The 20,659-nt window shown below is 49.5% G+C and overlaps 1 protein-coding gene across 1 annotated transcript in view; it reads left to right on the top strand.

The window, feature by feature from the left end:
• adgrl2b.1 (adhesion G protein-coupled receptor L2b, tandem duplicate 1) overlaps positions 1-19,378 on the top strand; it is a gene marked incomplete at both ends in the record, with an annotated part of 50,705 nt that extends 31,327 nt beyond the window's left edge. The window contains 13 exons of the mRNA XM_084457844.1: positions 1,842-2,025; positions 4,283-4,405; positions 4,568-4,773; positions 5,375-5,548; positions 6,771-6,980; positions 7,295-7,515; positions 8,426-8,492; positions 11,350-11,441; positions 12,917-13,085; positions 13,506-13,634; positions 14,044-14,140; positions 15,216-15,335; positions 18,489-19,378. Coding sequence (XP_084313970.1) covers positions 1,842-2,025; positions 4,283-4,405; positions 4,568-4,773; positions 5,375-5,548; positions 6,771-6,980; positions 7,295-7,515; positions 8,426-8,492; positions 11,350-11,441; positions 12,917-13,085; positions 13,506-13,634; positions 14,044-14,140; positions 15,216-15,335; positions 18,489-19,378 — 2,682 coding nt within the window. The remainder of the gene's footprint in view (positions 1-1,841; positions 2,026-4,282; positions 4,406-4,567; positions 4,774-5,374; positions 5,549-6,770; positions 6,981-7,294; positions 7,516-8,425; positions 8,493-11,349; positions 11,442-12,916; positions 13,086-13,505; positions 13,635-14,043; positions 14,141-15,215; positions 15,336-18,488) is intronic.
• Between the last annotated feature and the right edge of the window lie 1,281 nt (positions 19,379-20,659).

Raw genomic sequence — 20,659 nt, 5'->3', positions numbered from 1 at the left:
CGGCTCACCAGGAGGGGATACCATTTAGTGTCTGTCTGGGTGTAATGGCTCCAGCTCTGTAATCAACTCTGCTTCTCTCTCTCTCTCTCTCTCTCTCTCTCTCTCTCATATAACACGCACATATCACAGCCACAGCTCACGGACAGCTCATTCCTATGTCTCTGCTAAAGACTCATATCTCATAGAGGCACTCCAAAGCCTGTGTCCAGACTCGGCGCCTAGCTGCGCTCTGCTCTCACAGCTGCGGGTAATGCTAGCAGTGCGGTTAAACTCTGTGGTTATTTGTCGACCGCAATTTGATAGCGACTACGGTTAATCCTTGGTCTACATAATCCATGCCCCCCAAAAAGAGGTAATTGCGCCTATGGTCAATTAGTGTTGTGGATAATCACAGCTGTGGTTAATTGGTACAGTGAGCGTGGAGAGCTGTTGTGGTTAATTACTGGCATGGCTGAAACGGCCCTCTGTGGTTAATGGCACCTGTGGTTAAATTGTCACTCTGGTTTATCAGGGCCCGGCATGAGATGGATTTCAGATGATTATTGCGATGCCTATCTATGTTTAACTTATGCACTACAAGATATTATGCCCGATTTTATACACGATTCACAATCCTGCCGGGTCTGTCCTAGTCAGCAGCAGTCTGCACTAGTTGGGGGTAGTCGGAGTGGCAATTTGGCACAGAAATCTGTAAGTGTATGAGGGGTACAGATTTAAATCGGCAATTGTATGATGAGAACAGACTTCTCCCGATCCGAGTTGGAGCTAGTCAGAGCATATCAAACATGTTTGATATTTTTGAGCAGATTCTGGACGCAATCGTGTAGTGTGAACTCGTCACTCGTTGGTCCGGTCGTTAAATGTGCGATACCCAGTTTTTCAGTTGTCATACAAAAATCAGCAGAAGCCAGTCATCTAGTGTATACTCCCAGAAGCCAGTCGTCTAGTGTATACTCCCAGTCGTCTAGTGTATACTCCCAGTCGTCTAGTTCCCAGTCGTCTAGTGTATACTCCCAGTCGTCTAGTGTATACTCCCAGTCGTCTAGTGTATACTCCCAGTCATTTCATAATCTGTTAAGATTGTGAGTCTTCTAGTGTATCCGAGGCTTTAGGGAATAGTACACTAAGCTACATAGGGGCCATGAACTCTCTTTCGTGGGGTCGAAGGGACCTCTGTTTTATCAACATATGATGTCTCTTGTATGGTTTAAACTGGAATGTTTTGCTTACTTACCGCTTATCAGAAACCAGGAAATGAAAGGATTTGCCATTGAAAACAAACTGAATGATCCTCATCTTGACTGAAACTGCAACTCATGGACAGTCTTTTCCCTTGATAACAACCCTCAGGAAAGCAGCACATTTCTGGGCCATTATGGCCAATTCCTGTTATGGAATAAAATCATTGTTAGTGGAGATAATTGTTCTTTGAAGAAAGAGATATTTAAGAACCGGAACTGAAATAACTGCACACTGGATGACGGCTCCATTTGGTTTGTGTGTCTGCTTCCCCTGTGGCCTTATGGGCTTTGCAATTCAGAGAAATAAATAGGTTTTAACTAGCCAGAGGGAAGCAAGTTTCCTCAAATTACACCTTTTCTGTGAACAGCAGATTCTGTAAACAGCGCTCTTCATTTGAGTTTTTTTCTCATGTCGTACTTAGTTTGAATGACCTTTTGGTATTTTTCATTTGAGTTATTGTTATTGTTGTTGTGGATCTTGCTTGCCATTGTTCAGTGCCCCCCCCCGCCCCCCCCCACCTCCCTGTAGCCTTTGGTTCAGCAGACGTCATGAGGAGAAAAGACTGTGTGCTGACATTTCACTTGTTTCCACGGATACAGGCCATTGTGGATACGGTTGACAACCTGCTGAGGCCAGAAGCCCTGAAATCCTGGGAAGACATGAATTCCACAGAGCAAACGCACGCCGCCACCATGTTACTGGATACCCTGGAGGAAGGGGCGTTTGTCCTTGCCGACAACCTGATCGAGCCAGCTGTAGTCAAAGTGCCTGCAGAGAATATCAGTAAGTTACTTTTCGATCAAACATAAAGCAGAGACATCTGCCTGACGTATATGCCAGTCAAAATCGAGAATTTAAATGAATACTCCCGTCTTGATGAAATAGCTTTGGCTGGCTGTAAAATGTACATATATATATACATATATATATCTATACATATTTTATTTTTTTACAATTGGTTCCATCCACGGTATTAGAGGGAAAAACAGCCGGTCCCTCTGTAAGCACACTGCAGAACCCCCCCAGGCGTTGTTCTGTGGGTTTATTCATTCTAGACTGATAAAGAACCTGGACAGCTATTCCTTGAGGAGATGGAGAAGTGGTTTTAAAAAGAGCAAATTTAGTTGGAAGTCACGGTGGGAGGTTGTGATGTCTTTCTCGATGCTAGCCAGCCAATATGTTCTCACAGGCAGTTTATTACAAACGTGTGGCTGCTGTGGCTCAGGAAGTAGAGTGGGTCATCCAATGATTGTCGGGTTGGCAGTTAGAATCCCTGCAATACATTGAACCCCAAATTGCTCCCAATGAGCAGGTTAGCACCTTGCATGGCAGCTGCCGCCATCGGTGTGTGAATGGGTGATTGAGAGAGGCCATTGTAAAGCGCTTTGGATAAAAGCGCTACAGTATATAAGTCCATTTACCAACATGATCTCATTCATTTAAGTCAGCTTTGTGCGGGGAACTGTCTTTTTTTTCTTCTAGTTATTTGTTTCCATGCTTTTGGTTGCCCACTCACCTTTTTGTCTTTCATTTCACTGATTCTAAACTGTTTCTCACATAGTTAAATATCTTGCTTGAATCTTGGCTGAAGATGAAGTGTCCAACCCACAAGCCAATTTAATAGTATTCCTGTATTGTATCTGTTCTCCTCAACCATTCCCCATTAAATTGTAATACAGCGAGCTAAGCAGATAAAGCATGTGCCTAGCCAGTTGTATAGTGGCTAATATTCTGTTTAATATGTTATATAATATGCGTTACCTAATGTGGGGAAAGTTAATGGCTTAATTCAGTCACTTCCTATGTGGTTTCTGAGCTCTGGATGGAGATTATACGCAGCTCCAGTAGTAACAGAGTCGAAGCGTTCCTGGCTCAGCCGCGTGAAAAGCCGTCTATCTTCAGGCTCAAGGACAAAAATGTGCCCCGCAGCTCACCGGATGAGCTGACAAAAGTCCCTAAAAAGATCCTCTCATTCTAATTAGCATAGTTTCCCCCCCCCTAAAAGATGAATGACACCTGGAGGCGCCTGTGAAGGGCATGAGGAGAGAGAGAGAGAGAGGGGGGGGGGGGGGGGGACTAGACAGAGAGTCGGAGAACAATTCCTCATCCCCGTCTGTCAAAAGAGACTGATCTGAGGAGGCGCGGTTGCTTCTTGATGCGAGGGAGTGTCCTCCTGACCCCCCCCCCCCCCCCGCGGTAATTTCACACATCAAAGGGAGCGCCACCCAGCAGCTGGCACGCCAGCAAGCCCAGGCACGGGGGCGGCTTCTCAGAGATCTGCCCGGCGAGTCCAGCGTTACCTCAACCCACGGGGGGGGGGGGGAGTAAAGAGCCCCAATGATATTTTTGATCTTATGAATATTTGACATTTCTGCTGCACCGGCTTGTGCTGCTCACTTCCCCTCCCTCTCTCCTGCCCTCTCTCTCTCTCTCTCTCTATTTCTCTCTCTCTCTCTCCCCTTGTCCTGCTCTCTCTCTCTCTCTCTCTCTCTCCTGCCCTCTCTCGCTCTCTCTATTTCTCTCTCTCTCTCTCCCCTTGTCCTGCTCTCTCTCTCTCTCTCCCTCTCTCTCCTGCCCTCTCTCTCTCTCCTGCCCTCTCTCTCTCTCTATTTCTCTCTCTCTCCCCCCTTGTCCTGCTCTCTCTCTCTCTCTCTCCTGCCCTCTCTCTCTCTCTCCTGCCCTCTCTCTCTCTCTCTCTCTCTCCTGCCCTCTCTCTCTCTCTCCTGCCCTCTCTCTCTCTCTCCTGCCCTCTCTCTCTCTCTCTCTATTTCTCTCTCTCCCCTTCTCCTGTTCTCTCTCTCCCCGAGGAGCTCCACAGCCCGGATCTCCTAGCTTTTTTATTTTTTTGATAGTAAACAGTGCTGGATGGGCTATTGACGTTAAGATTGGATTCTGTTGCTGGTCCACTGGACCTGCGGTTTCCTGTTTCACCCTCTCTGACCTCTGAGCTCTGTGAAACTCGACGCGTTGCCGTCGCAAACGCGCCCCGCGAGTAACGCATGCCGCCCTCCCTCCCTCCCTCCCTCCCTCCCTCCCTCAGTACTGGACGTGTACGTGCTGAGCACCGACGGCCAGGTGCAGGACTTCAGGTTCCCGCAGACCAGCAAGGGCGGCGCGTCCATCCAGCTCTCCTCCAACACCGTCAAAGTCAACAGCAAGAACGGTAAGCCGAGGCGAATCCCCCTCAACCAGGCGGCGCGCTTTCAAAAGCGCCCTTGAAAATGGGCTTTAGAAAACTGAAGCGCGTAAATGCCATTTCATTTGTCCAATTTTGTTTTATTTATTCCAGTGGCATTAATGTGGGGCCCTGTGTGTTTGGTTCCAGGGGTGGCCAAGCTGGTATTTGTTCTCTACAAGAACCTGGGGCACTTCCTCAGCACGGAGAACGCCACCCTGAAGGGGGCGGGGGAGGCGGGCAGACGCAACCTCTCCCTGACCGTCAACTCCCACATCCTGTCCGCCTCCATCACCAAGGAGTCCAGCCGCGTGTTCGTGTCCGACCCGGTGGTCTTCACCCTGGAGCACCTGGATGTAAGCACCCCCAGAGCCCAGAACCTCCAGCCAGCCTGGGGATGAACCGTGGAGAGTGAAATGGCAGGGTGGTCCTTATTTATTAGATGGAGATAAAGGCCAGTGACATGATATCCAGCATAGAGCTCTACCGAGGGAGGGGGGTTGGAGGGTTGAGGGAGGGAGGTGGGGAATGGGAGTACATTCGATGTTCCTTGGTCTCTGTTGAGTGAAGGCATAAAATAGTACTAGTGTTTATCTCATCGTTGTGATGGTTGTGCTTTTAGTCTTAATGGAGCTGGGGCTGGTTGCGCTCGGAGACCAAGTCAGGTCCGTCCTAATGCTTCCTAGTAGCGTGCGCTCTGGTTCATTTCCATAGCAACCCCCCCTACCTTCTGCCAGTTGACATTGGTGTCAAGGTAATGAGGATGTCTAGACTGCGGTATATGATAACGCGCCGTAATGGACTGTCCATTCTGGCACATTATCAATATCATACTGTATACCACAGTCTAGACGTTCTCTTGGGTTTCAAGTTCATTCTCATGTGTTTCAGGTTAATGGTTTTGGTTTTATGATGAGTGAATGTGTCTTTTTATTTGCTTCTTTTTTTTTTTTGTAGAAGGAACACTACTACAACCCCAACTGCTCTTTCTGGAACTACTCGGAGAGAAGCATGATGGGATACTGGTCCACCCAGGGCTGCCAGCTGCTTGACACCAACAAGAGCCACACCACCTGCTCCTGTAGTCACCTGACCAACTTCGCCATCCTCATGGCCTACCGAGGGAACGCGGTGAGTGGCCCCACGCTCTGACCCCACCTGATGCCTGGTTGGATGCCTGGTTACCTTAGTTACTCAGTTGTCCCCCATTCCGCCTTATTAATGCTGGGATGTAAACATGGCGGGAGCGAGATGCGCAACTCAGAGGAGATGATTAGATTTGAGGAGGGGCTGGCGAAAGAGGGCGAGAGAGTGGGATGGAACGCAGAGCAGAGGTATCGTCGGAGGATGAATAGCACATCTAGACTGTCACTCACTGCGTCCAGAGCCAAGCAAAATAATTCAGGAATAAGATAGTCGGAGAACCGAGCCATTATTGGGAATGAATTACATTTTCCCTATGGTCCGTGACTAACGGCCTTCTGCGCACACGCATGTCTCCGGGAATCATGGGAGATGGCGGCGCGACGATCTTTAATTTGCATTTCCACTCGACGTGAAGTGAGCTGGATCCATATGTTGGCGAGATGCAATTACAATTCAATTACATGATAAATATCATGTGCTGCCTCGCGAGCACCGAGCCAGTTATAAATGTGGAACATAAGTTTTGTGGTTTGTGTAATGACATGTCCCAACTCGTGAACTCTGTCCCCGTCATCCGTCGCAACCCGAACCTTAACCACAAGTGGAAACCAGAGCCCCGGGGCTAAGCCTTAACACACCAGCCCCTGGAGCTCACCTCAAGTACAACTCCTACCCTCAATAAAATTACATAGGCCCTATCACGGAAGGGATTACCTCATTCTCAGACCACTGGCCTCGATGGGGATACTGTATGGTGGGTCTATTTTGGCGTACGAACAGATTGAAATGTGTTCAGCCCCATAGCCCGGGACACACGGCCCACGGCGCTCCTCGTCGAGAGGTCCCGCGTTCTGTAAGCTTGTCACACGATCGTGCCCCACTGTCTTTTGTGGCAGTTTACTAATGACCTATATTGCCACAACATGTGGCCAAGAGAGTAAACATGCCACAACATGTCATCGGAAAATGGCCAGGTTGTGTGGCAGAGATTGAATTAGCTCCATCTGCCAGTCATCATCAGGGAACTCTGCTCTTGATGACTGGAGTCGAAGACCATACATGAGGATGCTGAGTCTATTCTGTCCTACAATGAGAAATATGGACAATGATATGGATGTAATTTCTATACTGGTAGCCCTTTGTTTTTAATTGAGCTTGATTTAATTGAACACTGATAAATCCCTGCTATTCCCTGTGTGTCCTCCAGGGGGACGGAAGCGTCCACGAGCTGCTGCTGACGGTGATGACGAGGATGGGCGTGGCCGTGTCACTGGTCTGCCTGGCCGCCAGCCTCTTCACCTTCTGCTTCTTCAGGGGACTGCAGAGCGACCGCAATACCATCCACAAGAACCTCTGCCTCAACCTCTTCATCGCCGAACTCGTCTTCCTCGTGGGCATCAACATGACCGAGGCCAAGGTAGGACCGCCCAGCTTACGGTGGACAGATCAATCAGAGTCTGAAGCCTTATATTGTTCAAGGTTTCTTTCTAAGTCTTTCTAATTATTGCCTTTTTACTGCCTGCTACTAAGTGAACTATCAAAGGGAGTATTTGTCCTATTCACTGAACACAAAGCCTTATCAGTATCAGATCACATACTGGTTCCATTCCAACTGCAGTGAATGTGTTAAGCAATTCACAACAATAGGCAAAAGTCTGAATTTAAGAGGCGACCATCTTGTATCCTGCCAAGTGTGTAACCTCTAAATGAGTCCCCCTCCCGTTCTCTCAGCTGGTGTGCTCCATCATCGCGGGGGTTCTCCACTTCTTCTTCCTGGCCGCCTTTGCCTGGATGTGCCTGGAGGGGGTGCAGCTCTACCTTATGCTGGTCGAGGTGTTTGAGAGCGAGTTCTCCCGCAGGAAGTACTACTACGTCTCCGGGTACCTCTTCCCCGCCGTGGTCGTGGGCATCTCGGCCGCCATCGACTACCGCAGCTACGGGACGCAGCGGGCGTAAGTGTCCGCCTCCCTAGCGAGCGTAATTGCTCTCGTTGTCTGTGTGTGTGTGTGCGTGCAGCAGGTCCCTCAGCCCTGTTTCGTATAAGAGACCAGTCTCCTCCCACTCAGATATGGGTGCTAATGAGAGCAACATTACAGAATCTGGTCCCCCTCTGGCTGCTAGCAAATTCACACCCTGTCAGTGCTAAAAGAGAGCGCTGTGAGCAAAAGAGTTGAATTAATGAATTCTCTGGCTAGTTGTGCTGGTCTGCTGGGGGTTTCTCTCTCTCTCTCTCTGTCTCTCTCTCTCTCTCTCTCTCGCTCTCTCTCTCTCTCTGTGTAAGGAGGGCTTTTTCTCTTGTTCTCAGGACTCTACTTCCCTGTGGCCTTTATCCAAGAAGGAAGCCATTTTGTTACATCCTAGTTCCTTTGCTAGTTTGGATTTATGTGCAGCAGAGATCGGCTTTTCTCCACATTACGGTCGCGGAGGAACAACCGCTCCATTCGATTTGAAGCCCTCTTGAGATAATACACAGAGCGTACGGAGCAGTACATGGGATGAAGCACCCCATGTTTTCTATTAGGGCTGAGCTCCAGAGTCAGGCTGCTCTCATTTGTAGTACATCGGTAGACTGTGATGTCATCGATCCAGCACCAGAGCCGCTCTGGCGCTGTGTCGCTCTGGTCGGTTCTGGCCCAAAGCCAGCGAGTCTTCAAGGTCAGGCTCTCATCACTGTGGTGAAGGGGTAATCATGGTAGCCGAATACCTGTATGAGGCCACCGCCATCTATCTCCTAGCTCAGCTTGCACTGATCGATGCCTCGTAATAGGTTTGTAGTAGAGTGTGAAAAGAATGTGAAGGTTTCTCAGTCACAGAGTGAAGAAGTAGAACGGATAATTTCATCTAACGTCTTCTGGGTTGCAGGTGCTGGTTGAGGGTGGATAACCACTTCATCTGGAGCTTCATTGGACCCGTCACCTTTATAATCATGGTGAGACTTACAGGAACGACAGGAGTGTGTGTGTGTGTGTGTGTGTGTGTGTGTGTGTGTGTGTGCGTGTGTGTGTGCGCGCGTGTGCCTTCGTGAGATAAATCCCTTTCTCTCAAGGACAATCAGAGGAAAAACAAAAAACAACTTTTCGGTTGTTTTGTTTTTTCTCGGGGCCCAGTCACTTAGCGACGCTATCGCAGATCAATTTGCATGAGTGGAGAGTGGTCCATTACAGCCCGACACGAGGACACGGGCATCAGCGGCTCGGCTATGAAATCATCCCTTTGAAATCAGAGCGGATGAGCGGTGGTAATGCCAGCCTGGCTGTTAAGAGTCTGAAGAGCCGACACACAGAGGCAGCACTTCTCTACTGCAATCAGGACGAGCAGGGGAGGGAACGTCTCAGGCATGAAGGTCATTTGCTCAGTGAGAAGCAGAGAGAGAGAGAGAGAAACAGAGAGAGAGAGAGATGAACATGGAGGTAATGAGCGGGTCGCGCAGACGGCCATTACCACAGGCCAGAGCCCTGCAGGAGATCATGACACGGTCCCCGGCCCATCCCAGCGCACTGACGGACATCTCCATCTTCACTTGTTAATATTTCATGCGCCACTCGCCGAGGTCGCGCACAAGCGCGCGCGCACACACGCACACACACACACACACACACACACACACACTAGTAGAAACACACGGGGACACTCACATGCAGTATTGACAGACAGACTAACAGTCATGTAAATCTGCATGCGCTGTACATACGTAATGCACCCACGGGAAGACTCTGCCATGGCAGGTTTTTTTTTTTTTCCTCTGATGAGGGAAGAAAGTCCCGGGGACGAGGTGGAGGGACGAGGTGGAGGGACTCGGGGGGGGGGGGGGGGGGGGGCGGGCGCCGGGGCAGGACTCGCTGTGCACTCTGCGTCAGCTTCCTGTGCCTGGCTGGCTGGCTGGCTGTCTGGCTGTCTCATCAGATCTGTGTCATCACTCTGGCTGTGTTAAATGCATCTCCAGCCTCTCAACTCATGTGCTGGGAACTCAGCCCTGGTGGCTCGGAGACAAATCTCGGCGTCACTCTTCTCTCTCTCTCTCTCTCTCTCTCTCTCTCTCTCTCTCTCTCTCTCTGTTGTTGGTCTAGTCCATGGGTCTCCAACAGGCAGCTCGTGAGCGGAAAAAATCCAACAACAATAAATAGAAATTCATGGAAACCTCTTCCCATTTCACCATTTCAGTATTTTTAGGGGCCGGGCAGCTCAGCTGCTGGTCACTCTTGAATTTTCCAATATTCTGATATTTCTTCTTCCTAGGAAGTCTGACTTCCCATGCATGAAAAATCACCAAGCTTTGTACATAGGTCCAGTCCTATGCCCGAATGGAATATTGTGGGCCAATAGTCCTGATTAGGGATGGGTATCGAGAACCAGTATTTTTTGGTATGTCGATAAGTATTAAATAAAAAACGATCAGAAGCATATTTTGTGACAATTTTTTTGTCAGAACATCAGCAGACACAAGTGACCATTCGGTGAGTTTCCTGTCTTTGAACAAAAACAAAAAGAGTTTATGGTGTTTTTGAGAGATTTTGTCTATGCACCTATGGATCCATTGAGTGTGTCGGCGGCGACGGGCTTTATCTCCAGAGTGCACGGTTTGACGAACCTTTAATATCGGCCGTTGTATATGATCGTAAATAGCCTTATAACATGGCTTATAATGCTTAATTCCGAACCTGTCCTTTAACTGTCTATTGTTACTATAGGGAAAAGACCACAGAGTGTGACACATTTAAACTTGATATGTGAATATGTGAATAAATGTAAGTAATAGCTCTCTCCCACTTTCATTTTTTCAATGTAGCTCTCAGATGAAAAAAGGTTGGAGAACTCTGGTCTAGTCTATATTAGTCCTGTGTTTTAATTGGAATGGTACAACTACTGTAAGAGCCACATTAGGTAATGCTTTGTGTTCTTGCCAACCAATGCAGTTTTTGTCATTTATTTCCTTTCATAGAGAGTGGTTGGGGGTTTTGGATATGCCTGAGGGTGGATTACGGGGAGAAGCCTTTAATAAACTTTAAAATAATAAGATAATAAAAAAATTCCCTCTGAATATTCACTGAAGTGCTTTTTGGAAATTGAATACGGTAGTGAGCCATATTGAAGCAGATCCTCTGTTTTTCCCCTGGTGGTGACCGGCTCCTCCAATGGCTATTGAGAAACTGAAGTCATGGAAACCTTTTTTCAACGTATAGCTTGAATTTGTAGCTGTTTGTTCTGGCTGAGGACGATTACTGCTGAAATACGGCGCCTCTCTACTGTAGGTTCATTCCTCTCTCCCTCGTTTGTCAGAAGTTATGCTCCAGGTAGATACACTACGTGTTCTTTATTGACCATGTCTTTTTTTCTCTTTGGCTTTTGCTCTCTCTCTCCCTATTTCTCTCTCACTCTCTCTCTCCTTCTCTCGCTCCCTGATGAAGAATAACAGTCTGTGTTTGGCACCAGGCTGCGTGGCCAAGGGGCCTGGGGTTGCGTATTACATGAGCTAGAAGGAAGGGGGCTTCGGAGGCACTTTATCTTAGACAGTGTAAAAGAGTCCAAGGCAACAACCAGCCTTATTTCTTCTTCTGGACGGCATGTGTTATGATTTGCACTGAGGCCTGAAAGTTTCATGTCCCTCCTGTTGAGGCATGCTGATTCAGACTCTAGCAAGTGTGCCAAGCCCCACTGTGGGCTAAGCCTCCTTTTACGAGCGCTGTAAGTCACAGTAGAACGCAGCTATCGGCGTTAGCGTCAGGAAATTAATGCTGTTATGTATGTAAGTGCGGTGTGTTAACCTTGACGCGGCTCTGTCTCGACAGCTCAATCTCATCTTCCTGGTGGTGACGATGTACAAGATGGTGAAGCACTCCACTTCCATGAAACCCGACTCCTGCAGACTGGGGGGTATCAGGTGAGGGGCGTGGCTGCAGCCCGGGGGGCAGCTGGGTCATTTCTGGGGACCGGGGGAGGGGTGGGGGTGGGGGGGGGAGTCAGCAATATGCACTTCCCCTGCCCTGGCTTTGTTTATGCAATATTAAAGCTGTATTTGACCTTTGCATTTCCTCTCAAGTCCCCCTAAAATGACTGTCCTCCTGCACCAGTGTGACATATGCTTTCCTGATTTTATATCTATCCTCAGGTGGTGCCTTTTAAGTTTGCTTTATGAGGGCAGAGTTTGCACCATGCGGGGTTATTGCCTATTTTATTTGCTCATAACTGCATCTCTGACCTGATGTATCAGCTGCTCCTGAGCTGGCAAGGTTTACAGGCATCCCTGGAAGACTGGCTCACACAGCTCATACTTCACATTTAAAAATGGAGAAACTGGAAATGTGCCCATATCTCCATTCTAACAGTCAGTCAGGGAGCTTGATAAAAATCAAGTCCCTGGCCATGTTTTCCAGCCGGATAAACGTTCCAACAATACGTCTGAAGACAAAGCAACATGTTTTATTCCTTTTTGGTAGTTACTACAGTATGTGTGAGATAATCTATTACACATATTTGTTTCTCTCTCTATTTTAATCAGAAGAGGCACTTAGCGTAATTTAACTCTACTGTTCTTTCTGCGTGTAGAGTTGAGTTTAAAGAGAGCCTGTGTTCGTAGATAGCAACTCTTTCTTTTCTTTTCTTTCTTATTTGAAGTGCCCAAAACTCATTAACCGTCATTAATTGAGGTCCAACCTCAGCTCAAAACACTTCAGAGACTGAACAGCAAAAGCTGCCCCTACTCGCATGTGAATAGCATGAAAATAGCATACATACACATACCGTACACATACTGTACACAGTACCAGAGTTAATCAGTAGCAGCTCTCCCCACCCGACCCTGTTCTTCACCACTCTCTGTCCGCGGGTTTTTCTCTCGCCGTCTTGCTACAGCGGTGTCTCCGTTTCCCCCCCCCCCCGCGCTCTCTACCGCTCCGCTTCTCTCTCTCTCTCTCTCTCTCTCTCTCTCTCTCTCTCGCAGGGTTGCTCACTTCTCTCCTGTGTATCGATGGCTCACCCCGCCAGCCGCCGTCATTGGAACTCACCGCTGGTTATCTGATTTCCTCTAGGCCTTCCTGGAAATCTCCTTTGGAAACCTGCTGTGTTGGCAGTCTCTTTAGCCAGCCTCCAGGAAGGCCAAGGAAATATTGTTTGACTCTGTGTCAAGATACTCTGTGGACACTCACTGTAAAACTATGCATCAGCAGTTACAGCACATGTGCTGTATTATGTATATATAACATGTCCGGAGTAAAAATAGCAAACGACTCAAGGGCTTTATTTCCACCCAGGAGAAACCTCGGGAGGGGCACGGCATTCGAATCGAACGGTGGGAATGAAACAATGACGGAATTCTTCTCACGGGTGTCTTGTGGTTCCCCTGTGTTTTCTCGCCAGGTCCTGGGTGATGGGAGCGTTCGCCCTGCTCTGCCTGCTGGGCCTGACCTGGTCCTTCGGCCTCTTCTTCCTCAACGAGTCGTCCGTGGTCATGGCCTACCTCTTCACCGTCTTCAACACGCTCCAGGGGATGTTCATCTTCATCTTCCACTGCCTCCTCCAGAAAAAAGTAAGGCCTCTTTTAGACATTTAATTGTGGGATGAATCACAGCCTCTTAAGCAGTTAATCCCCCCCCCAAAAAAACAAAAACAAAAAAACATCTCAAATACCCGAGTATTTGAAAGCATCTATTGACATTTAAGTAATCGTAACACCTGTTTGTCATATTTGTCCAAAATGTCCCTTTTTTCCAGTGGCATTTTAGTGTGTTATGTTATTGTTAGAAAATCTGCCAACTCTATCTCTGGAGATATGCCATTTTGATCCGCTGTCAGCTGGATGGCATTTAAGAAAGATTTTGGATCCTGTGTGTGTGTGTGTGTGTGTGTGCGTGTGTGTGTGTGTGTGTGTGCGTGTGTGTGTGCGTGGGAGGCTGCCTGGCAGCTCTCCGCCGCGCCGACTCTGCTCTGATCATCTGCCCGTCTGCAGGTCCGTAAAGAGTACGGCAAATGTTTCCGCCAGTCCCAGTGCTGCCGGGCGCTGCCCCCCGAAGGCTCCCACGGCTCGGCCAAGACGGCCACGTCCCGGTCCACCGCCCGCTACTCCTCGGCCACGCAGGTACGGAACCCGGGTCCTCTCCGCCGGAAGAGAGAGCCGGTAAACGTGTTAGCGGAACGCTGTCGGAGAACATTCTGAAACCCTCCTCATGTTGATGGGAGTTCAGGCCAGTATTAACGCCTAGACTAGAATCGATACGCCATCAGACTATTGAATCACAGTCCATGAGTCCTTGACTCAAAGAGCCCTTGAGTGCACTCCTGATTAACTCCACAACTGTAGGACAACAGCATACAGGAGATGCATGGTGTTTGGAAGTAGTCTAAGATAAGGCTTCTAATAGACACAGCCATGAGAAGATGGGCGTATGCCATAGAAATAGCCTTGGGACGGGGCTGATACCACAGATGTAGCCGTGTCTCCGGGACGGGGTAGGCACTGATCTGCGGTGTGTCTTCCGCCTCCCCAGAGTCGCATCAGGAGAATGTGGAACGACACTGTGAGGAAGCAGTCGGAGTCCTCCTTCATCTCCGGAGACATCAACAGCACCTCCACGCTCAACCAGGGTAGGCATCCGTTCCCCCACCCGCGCCGCCACGCCAACACGCTGCTATTCTGCTTGTTATCGGCGCGGGATATTATGTGGGATCTATCACGCTCCGGCGGATACGTCCCACATGGGATATTGTGCTGCGGCGTGCCGTACCCTACGAGGCGGCTTCGCGGCGAAACCCGATCGGATGTTGCTTTCCCCGGTCCCCGGTTAGCGCCCGAGCAAGCCAAAGAGCCGCGGAACCTCCCTCCGCGCCCCCCATCCCGCTTCAGAGTCCACGGCAAAGTCGCCGGCGCCGCCGGGAGTCGCGGAGTACAGCTGCTAGTTGTCGCACCGTTAGCGGGACGCAGTGGTATGTAGTCTGGCGCGGGGAGCGTGGCGTCTGCCAATGAGGAGGCCAGGTTGAACTCTGGGAGGGGGGAGGTGGGTGGGGGGGGGGGGGGGGGGGTTGGAGCCAGAGCTGCGGCCCATCCTCCTCAGCCGCGCGATGCCCCCCCCCCCCCCCAGGGCCCGTCTTCGGAGCGCGCGTCCCCCGGCGGCAGAACTGCGGCTGTCTGCAAATCACTGTACTCTACTGTAGATCTTCACCTAGATGAAACGAGATTAAGCACACGGCAGTTGCTCTAAATCAGCTGCGCCGTTTTCCCCGACGCACGATCGTTAGAATAATAGGAACGGCACTTACGAAAATACGCTACCAACTACCGACGTTTAATCACACTGAAATGTTTTAAATGTTACTCAAGAGCAAGGGGGTCTGGCTCAGTTGTTTTATTAATAAGTGGTCACAGAACATGTATCTTGAACAGCGGGTATCTGTGACGGATTGATGGATTGATTTTTTTTTTTACTCTTGTAAAATGTGTTAATGGTTGGAGAATGAAGGCATATTTACACAAACTACAGTAGCCAACTAACCAGCGTAATGCTCCAGCATCCATACTTATGTCAATTATTCTCCCTTCTCTCTCTCTTCTCCCCCTCTCCTGTCTCGTCTCTCCCTCCTGTCTCTCATCCACACCTTCTCCCTCCTTCCTCCCTCCCTCCCTCCCTCCCTCCCCCCTTCCTCTCTCCTGCTGTTCTTACAGGGATGACTGGCAACTACCTCCTAACTAACCCCCTCCTCCGTGCCCACGACACTAACCCCTATAACAACCTGCTGGCGGAAACTGTGGTCACCCCTTCTCCTCCGGCGTTTCACTCTCCAGGTGCTCCATCACCTTTCACCTCTGACCCCCCCCCCCCCCCTTATGTAGATTTTTGTTTTGCTTTGCGGCGGAGGTTAACTGAGACAGTGCACTCTGGGGGCTGTGGCCCTTGTACAGCATGAAGTGTTGAAGAGCCTGGTTGTAGGTTTTGCACAACCACCCACCCTCACGTTGGCAGATCTTTATCCGTCTTTTTAAACACAACGAGAGACGAGGATCTGAGCCAGCATCTTACTCAGACTACGTGGCTAGTCATGAGGGAAATGATCTGAGCCTGAGTCAGGATTCATACACCTCCCACCCACAGATTATTGCAACCGTTTCTGCCGATGACACCCTAACACTTTTCTTTAGGGGGGGGCCTTGACATTTGTTCTCTCACGAACACACCCCAGCCAGTTTGACTTGAGCGCCGTCAATGTATTCTGTGACCCACTTAACCTATGGCAAAGAAAAGAAAAGCCAAGCAAAGAAAAAAGAGGTGTGAAAAAAAGGAGGAGGAAAGAAAGACACTGGAGGAGCACATGGCGCAATGCAGGCAGAGTTCTACCCCTCAGATATGCAGAGGCATTTGATGATGAAAGAGGGGGGGTGGGAGGTGGGGGGGGGGGGGTAAGGAAGGATTCATGATAACATCCGTGCTGCGGCAGCGCTCTGATTCGCCGCGTCTGGGAGCCCGCTCTCCCATCATGATGAGAGCACTTCCAGGTCTCCCTCCTCTCCCTCTGTTTGCGGCGCGGGCCTGGAACCTCTCCGTGATTTCGCGGGAATCAAAGACGTGGGGCTAATCGCATTGACAGACCCCCCCCCCCCCCCCACCACCACCACCCCCAGCATAAGCTATTTAAGAATGTCTCAAAGTGCAATCAAACAACCTTCGAAAACACCCGGACGTTTTCAGTCCCAATCAGATCGGTTTGTCCGCAAGGCAGATAGAAAGCGGCAACTACTAATGAGCAGGTTATTGTGTGCGGCAGTGGAATCACCGTCTCACCTGTGGAGAAGGCGCTTCTCCTCCTATGCATGGGCCTCCCCTACAGGCACACCAACCATGTGGAAATACATCAGTGCCTTGGTCATGAAATTACAGTTAGCATAACATACTAACAGTTTAAGAATGGTTGACTAACCACGGCTTTATAAGGAAGGAGTTATGTTGATAGGAAACGGGTCACTGGATTGGCTCTAACAGGCTTAATATTGCGATGAACATCTAAGTTTGAAGTGTATTGAGAGAGACTGTCAAGTTCCAACTTTTTTTTTTAGCTCATTTTACATTTGCTGTGCAAAGGGAGAATGAGCATGGATTCTATTATAAATGTATTAATACAAAGTAATACGCTGCAGATGTTCATTTGATGCAGTAAAACAGTAAAGAGAACATCTTGGATGAATATCCCTTGGAAGGTTTCCCAGAATGCAGCTGTCTCGGTGTCCAGTGAAATTCCGTTCACATCACTTCCCCCTTCCCAGTAGACAATACCTGTCTGAATTAGAATGACTGCTGATGCATAAACAAATGCAAATGTGGGCCGGGGTGGTTTTTTTTATCGAGTTTCTGTCTCTTTTTTTTCCTCTCGCCTCCTCATTTCCCCCACCCCCAACCCCACGCCCCAACACACACACTCACGCTTTTTTTAGAAATGTTCTTTGATGTCTGTTTTTACGCTGCTTTTCTCTCGACAAAAGAGACGCTCCTCATCTTCATGGCAGCGAGACACGGTACAGCTCAACATTCTGTCCTCAATCTCACAGTCAGGTGTGTTCATTCAGACTAATTCAGCTGAAGCCTCAGACGGCCACGTGAAAACAACTCCCAGACAGCGAGGGCTCCCTTTCATCTCTCACAGCTTCTCGTTCACGGACTCATATTCCTAACACATCAAACTCCACCGCAGAAACCAAAACACCCCCACTTAAACCCCACCACTGTTTATTATGGACAATCACAAGGATTTTCTAATGTAATCCACCGTGTATGCGTCACTGTTTTCTTACGAAGCACAGGGTCTGTGTAATAACCTATAAACCCCCCCCCCCCCCCCTTCGCTATGACAGTGTACTGTACCTGCCATTTAGACTGTAATACGCTGCGAGTGCTTGCTGCTGAGCCCGTCCACCTGCCCGGTCCTGGATTCAGTCGGCCCCGGGACGTGTCCTCCATCTCCCTCGCAAAAAAACAAAACAACCTCCGGGACATTTGGCTGCGCTATTACCGAGGTTTCCAAAGACTCTGCAGAAAGAGAGTGGCGCTCACACAAGCCAGACACCTTCCCAGGACCAAACTGGAGTCACTTCTGAGGAGCTGACATTCGCAGGACCCGGTCTTGAAACAGGCTGACTGAATCCATGCCTGGTTTTTGAAGCCCCCCCCCCCCCCCCTCCCCTTTTGTCTTATTTCAGTGATTTCTCCTCTTTGCTGCAATTGAAATAAGGCATCTGTTTTACTTTTTTTGCACATCAGCAGTTCTTAGGCCAGATAGCCTGAGCAGACACACTTGATGTGAGAGTGGTGGCAAAGTGAGTCATTGCACCCTGCCTGTGTGTCATGGTGTGGGGAGGGGTTGCTGTGCTTGTGGGCCCCAGTGCAGAGAGAGGTGGCTGGCCGTCTGTGTTCGACATTAAGTTTCTCCTTTTGTCTTGCCTTTTTTTTCTCCTTTCTTTATTTTAAAAGGATTGGAATGTTTTATTCATCGTTGCTTTCTGCCACCTCCCCACGCGGCTTTTTTCCCTTTCTTTCCCCCTCATCATTTCTGTGGCTGTTGTATCTTGCTCTGTCGTTACTTGGCCAGCTACATTTCAATGTGTTGCTGTGTGTGTGTGTGTGTGTGTGTGTGTAGTATTTTTATTCCTACTTTCTTTCTTGTTGGCCTAATATTGTTCAGGACCACCTCCAATATTGGCACCGATGATCCAAAGTCTATAAACCAGATGACCATGAAGTACAACTAAACCAAACAAAAAGATCATCTTACGCTGATCTCACTGCACACTACACAGATAAATACAGGATAATCAAAATGCCCACCGAGAGGTCCCAGTACGGAGGTGTCCTGAGCAGTATCAAGCTGTGTGTTGATGATGTGTAAATTTAATGTAGATGCGATGGGTATGACAGCCTGTCTAATCGGCGTCTCCCGTCTGTCATTGCAGGTCAACACTCTCTGACCAACAGCAGGGACATCAGCGCCATGGACACCCTCCCCCTCAACGGCAACTTCAACAACAGCTACTCCCTGCGCGACGACGACTATGAGGACGTGGGGGTGGGCGTGGTCGTGCGCGGCCCCGCGGACCTGGGGGGCCTCAGCCTGGACGACGCCGCCTTTGAGAAGATGATCATCTCCGAGCTGGTCCAGAACAACCTGAGGCCACGCGGGGCCCCCAAGGGCCGCGACCCGCCCAAGGAGAGGGACAGGGACAGGGTCCTGCCTCCCCAGACCAGGGTGGTGATGGTGGACCGGGGAGGGGGCGGGAGCGGCAGCGAGGACGATGCCATCGTGGCGGACCACGCTGAAGCCTCCGTCCCCCAGAGAGGGGTGGGAGGCGGGGGAGGGCACCCCACCCTGGAGCTGCTGCTGCACCCCCACCACAAGGAGGCGCTGGAGGCTCCGCTGCTGCCCCAGAGGACTCACTCCCTGCTCTACAGCGCCCAGAAGGCCCCCCGGAGGGCTGAGGAGCCCGGGGGCCACAACTCGGAGACCGTGGCCCCCGGGGAGGATGCGCGCTCCAATTCACCCAACAACAACAGAGACTCCCTGTACACCAGCATGCCCAACCTGAGAGACTCGCCCTCCCCCCCGGGCTCCCCCTACACCCCCGAGGAGGAGGACGAGGACCTGTCCCCGTCCTCCAGGAGCACGGGCGAGGACCTCTACCACAAGAGTATGCCTGAGCTGGGCGACGGGCCCCAGCCGCTCTCCTACTACCACATAAACCGGGGCACCAGCGCCGGGTGCATCGTCCCGCCCAGCGCCGAGGACTGCACGCCCGAGGAGGAGGCCCCCCGGGACGGACAGATGCAGCTCATCACCAGCCTCTGAGCAGGGGGGGGCACCAATCGTCTGTTTGCACAGGCATGGTTATATCTGGGTTTCTGGTTGATGTCAAGACTATTGCCAAGCCCTCCCGAGCCCCCGTATGCACTCCAAATAGCCTTCCTGTCAGCATAGGAAGTGAGACGTTTGTGGGCGGGAGATGGGTGACTTTTTTTCACACATTTCACACGTACTCAGTGAAACACCCAGATGTCCTTGTGAGACCAGGCGTCTGTGGACTGGAACTGCTTTCGCTGTCCAGCTGGAGGAGTGGAGGGAAGAACAGACCACTCCAAGTGTCAGACACGCCGGGCGCCATCCCTGTCCAGCCTGCATTTGTATTATAATGAAAGAGAGAGGGGAAAAAAAAACACATGCTCTGGGTCTAGAACTCTGGAACACTCCAGATGATGTTAGAACTCTGGAACACTCCAGATGATGTTAGAACTCTGGAACACTCCAGATGATGTTAGAACTCTGGAACACTCCAGACGATGTTAGAACTCTGGAACACTCCAGATGATGTTAGAACTCTGGAACACTCCAGACGATGTTCTCCTGGAAGCACTTCCAAAAGCAGGATGTGTCGAGTCCTGAGAGGAGTTCAAGAACAGTCAGGATTGTACAAATGAAGAAACCACTAATTCAGACTCAGGCCTTATATTTTCTCTATTGCACATTTAACTGTTGTCAGAGTAACAGCTAAAGAAAATATATTTTGCTGTACCACAAGTGTAAAAAGTAAACAACAACAACAACAAAAATGTTATGGCAACCATACCGTGAATATGACCTTTCAGTGTTAGGGTAATTATTCTGAGAGAAATAAAAGGTAAAAAGTGTGGTTTTCCTCTGACACTTGACTCATTGTCGTATGTATGAAGATAAAAAAAATGTTTTGAAAGTCCCATATGAAACCATGCCCACATCTGCTTGTGAAGTACTTTGCTTTCATGAATGATGAGTTTTGCCAGTAATATATTTAACACCATGCCATGCACAGACTTGGAGTGAATTGGATCGTTGTGTAATTTATTTTACTTGAAGGAAATTGTCAGGTTTCAAGAAACTTTCCATGTCAGTACAATATTCAAGTTTTACGAGCGTATTTCAAACGTTGACACTAATTAATTTATTAACAGCGCTATTGAAAATTTTAAAAGAAAATTGTTGGAACGTGTGACTTGTTTCAGCGGTTGTTTAGATTAATTTCATTTCTTTTGTAAGGGCCCATTGTCAGACAATATAAAGTTCAATTCTTGTTTGATATCAAATAAATGTGAGATT

Source organism: Borostomias antarcticus (genome assembly GCF_949987555.1).
Source record: "Borostomias antarcticus genome assembly, chromosome: 24".
NCBI lineage: Eukaryota > Metazoa > Chordata > Actinopteri > Stomiiformes > Stomiidae > Borostomias > Borostomias antarcticus.
This window is presented reverse-complemented; position numbering and strand designations above follow the sequence as displayed.